Here is a 3,672-nt window from a genome sequence, read left to right as displayed (position 1 = left end):
TATGAGGTATTCGATCGAAATACTTTCTTTATCAAAAGAACTCTTTCACTGATAAAACACGGACACATTCTTTTTTTACAATATATACTCCTCTAGGATGCATTTGATATGATGAAAATATTTTTTATGAATACTAGTAAAAGAAGTTTACTTTGAAAGGTTAATGCTATTTTAACGCACATTTCCTCCGTTTTAATTTATATAACATATTTTTCTTATTAATTCTAATTCGTTCAAACAAGAATGACATGTTTTATATTTAGAAACAATTTAACTTAAATTTTTTTATTTACTCTTAATGAGAAGCATACAAATGTTACGGCCCTATTAATTTTTATCTCTTAAGTGTTTAGCAACACAAATTTCAAAAATATTTTTTTTTCTTAAAATTAAAACAGAAGAAGTATTTTTTTTTTTTTTTTGTGTTTGATTGAATGTTAAAATATTAGTGCTACACATATGGAGAGTTCCAACTGGAAGACATTATTAATAATGCTCAAAAATGTCTTCATGGACCAGTTTCCTTTCTTTAAACAATAGTCCATTAAACAGCTCTCATGCCTCCTCTCTAGACTATAATTTTCCTACTTAATGGAAATTCACATGCTCTGTTAGTTGAAAAAGAATTCACTCATTCTTCTCCACTGAGTATGCTTCACTTCTCCCCCTTTCCTTTTCTCCTTCATTTCTAAGGAGTATTTCAAGAACCCACAAAAAAAAAAATCCCATGAAAAGTTGTAAAGTTATTCTCTTTTTCATCCTTTATTTGTTCCTCATCTATTTATCAACTGCTTTCTCCCCTCAAGATAACTACTTGATAAACTGTGGTTCAAATACTGATGCTATAGTTGATAACAGGCACTTCCTTGGGGACTCTAATGACCGAAATTCAGTTCATACCTCTCAAGGTAAGTCAATTTTTCAAGAAAATCTAAACCCATCTTCCAATTTGTCTTTGCTTTATACTACTGCTAGAGTTTTCAATGGTGCTTCAAAGTATGTGCTGAATATCAAGAAGATTGGGACCCATTTTTTGCGCCTTCATTTCTCTCCTTTCACTGCTCAGAATCATGATCTCCGGAAAGCAAGTTTCAGTTTTTCTGCAAATGGGGTTCTGCTTTTTAGTAATTTTAGTGTTAATACTACTGTGCTTAGAGAGTTCATATTGATGGTGGATAATTTTGAGCTTGAAATTGAGTTCACACCAACTTATGAATCCAATTTTGCTTTTGTGAATGCAATTGAAGTGTTTTCAGCCCCTGATGATTTCATAATTGGTGATGGGGCTAAATCAGTTGGTCCTAGGGGAATTCAGGAGTTCAGTCAGAATATGACTTTACAAACATTAGAAACTGTTCATAGGATCAATGTTGGAGGGTTGAAGTTAACTCCTTTTAATGATACTATGTGGAGAAGTTGGGTTCCTGATGAGGTTTTTCTTGTCTTGAAATCTGCTGCTAAAATAGCAAGAACCTCTCATGTTCCAAAGTACCAAAAGGGTGGTGCCACAAGAGAAATTGCTCCTGATAATGTGTACATGACAGCACAGCAGATGAATAGGGAGAATGTAACTACAGATTTCATATTCAATATCACATGGAACTTTCCTGTGGATGCTGGAGATGCATCGCACTTTGTTCGTTTACATTTCTGTGACATTGTTAGTATGGCGCCTGGCCAGTTGTACTTTAATGTATATCTCAACGGGTTCACAGCGTACAAAGACCTTGATTTGTCTTCCGTTACATTCCGTGAGCTTGCTACACCATATTACATAGATTTTGTGGTGTACTCAGGCAGTTCAGGCGTTGTGCAAGTAAGCATTGATCCTTCTAACCTAAGTAGTACTATGAGGAAGAATGCCATTCTGAATGGTGTTGAGATTATGAAAATGGTTAATTATGTGGCTTCAAAATCAGGTTCTAAGAAGAGAAATGTTTGGGTTATAGTGAGTTCTGTTCTTGGAAGTTTTATTCTGCTGAGTGTGGTGATACTTGCTGCCTTGCTATTCTTTGTCTGCAGAAAGAAAAAGCTAAAACCAAAGCGTTCAGAAAGCGCTGGCTGGACGCCTTTATGTCAATATGGAAGTACTTCCCATGGTACATTGTCTGATGGGACTTCAGCTGGACCAAATGTATTTCTAGGTCAGAGGATTCCCTTTGCCGAAATACAATTGGCTACTAATAATTTTGATAAGAGTTTGATAGTTGGTTCTGGTGGCTTTGGGATGGTATACAAAGCAGTTCTTGGAGACAACAGAAAAGTTGCTATAAAGAGAGGTGTTCCAGGTTCCCGGCAGGGTCTGCCTGAATTTCATACTGAAATCACAGTTCTTTCCAAGATTCGCCACCACCATCTTGTTTCACTTGTAGGTTATTGCGAAGAACAGTCTGAGATGATACTTGTTTACGAGTATATGGAGAAGGGACCTCTTAAGAGGCATTTGTATGGTGCAGGAATAACACCCTTATCTTGGAAGCAAAGGCTTGAGATATGCATTGGTGCAGCAAGAGGCCTCCACTACCTTCATACAGGTTTTGCTCAAGGAATTATCCATCGCGACATCAAGTCAACAAACATCCTGCTTGATGAAAATTATGTTGCTAAGGTTGCTGATTTTGGTCTCTCAAGGACAGGCCCATGTCTCAATGAGACCCATGTCAGCACTGGTGTAAAAGGAAGTTTCGGCTACCTTGATCCGGAATATTTTCGGAGGCAGCAGCTTACAGATAAGTCAGATGTTTACTCATTTGGAGTTGTTCTTTTCGAAGTCTTATGTGCTAGACCTGCCATTGATCCTCTGCTTTCACGGGAGCAAGTGAATTTGGCCGAATGGGCTATGCAGTGGCAGAAGGACGGACAACTAGAGCAGATTGTTGATCCCCGTATCAGAGGTCAGATAAAGCTAAGCTGTTTGAAGAAGTTCGGAGAGACTGCAGAGAAATGTTTGGCTGATTATGGTATCGATAGGCCAACGATGGGTGACGTGCTGTGGAACTTGGAATATGCATTCCAGCTTCAAGAATCTGATTCACTTACAGAACCCCATGAGATTTCTAATTCCATCTCTCCACCGCTGCCACTGCCAGAGAGTCTCCGCAACACCCAAAATGAGGCATATACTGGTGATGGGGCTTCAGATATATCAACAAGCCAGGTATTTTCACAATTGATGACCAATGAAGGCAGATAACTAGTCTACAGTATAGCGCACCGTCAAATGTTCGCTCAACTGTTGATTTTAGTTTACAATAGCATTTTCTTATTAAAAGTTTTCGTAATTGGCAGAGCCATCATTTGCTTTTTGAACCATGATTCATGTAGAATATACTGAAAAAGTGTATCATACAATAATCTCTCCTATGATGTAATCCTTGTCATGCTCGTGCTCCTTGGAAGAGAAACATAGTACTTGAATGATGAACATCTAAAATTGTCTATAAGCAGAAATTTGATTGCATATCAATCCATCAATATCTGTTGATGCTGGCTATTGCTGTGCTTTAAAACTGTTTAGGCTGAAAGTTTCATGCTTTTGAAGAGCAGATAGCAGCTTCAGAATTTACTAATATAGTCAAACCTCTCAATAATGACATCGTTTGTCCAGATATTTTGACCGCTATAGCGAAATGTTAGCATAAAAAACATATACAATATAACATAACATGAAAA

At 37.3% G+C, this 3,672-nt stretch overlaps 1 protein-coding gene across 2 annotated transcripts; it reads left to right on the top strand.

Annotated features, from left to right (window-relative positions):
• The first annotated feature begins 470 nt into the window (after window positions 1-470).
• On the top strand, window positions 471-3,466 carry LOC107801192 (putative receptor-like protein kinase At5g24010). 2 transcript variants are annotated; one of them, XM_075252421.1, is made up of 2 exons: window positions 471-648; window positions 859-3,466. In XM_075252421.1, exon 2 carries the CDS (start codon window positions 1,169-1,171, stop codon window positions 3,191-3,193), a length of 2,025 nt encoding a protein of 674 aa, XP_075108522.1. In that variant the 5' UTR covers window positions 471-648; window positions 859-1,168; the 3' UTR covers window positions 3,194-3,466. The 2 variants fall into 2 exon arrangements, with proteins under 2 accessions (XP_075108522.1, XP_016479961.1); XM_016624475.2 differs by having other exon boundaries at window positions 524-3,466.
• The last annotated feature ends 206 nt before the right edge of the window (window positions 3,467-3,672 follow it).

The sequence above is a fragment of the Nicotiana tabacum genome, chromosome 4 (assembly GCF_000715075.1).
Source record: "Nicotiana tabacum cultivar K326 chromosome 4, ASM71507v2, whole genome shotgun sequence".
Classification (NCBI taxonomy): domain Eukaryota; kingdom Viridiplantae; phylum Streptophyta; class Magnoliopsida; order Solanales; family Solanaceae; genus Nicotiana; species Nicotiana tabacum.
The sequence above is the reverse complement of the archived record's forward strand: the minus strand, read 5'-3'. Positions and strand labels throughout refer to the sequence as shown.

Bases quoted from the DNA above. Each gene is read 5' to 3' on its own strand.
- LOC107801192 (XM_016624475.2), top strand. From the start codon at position 728: ATGAAAAGTTGTAAAGTTATTCTCTTTTTCATCCTTTATTTGTTCCTC.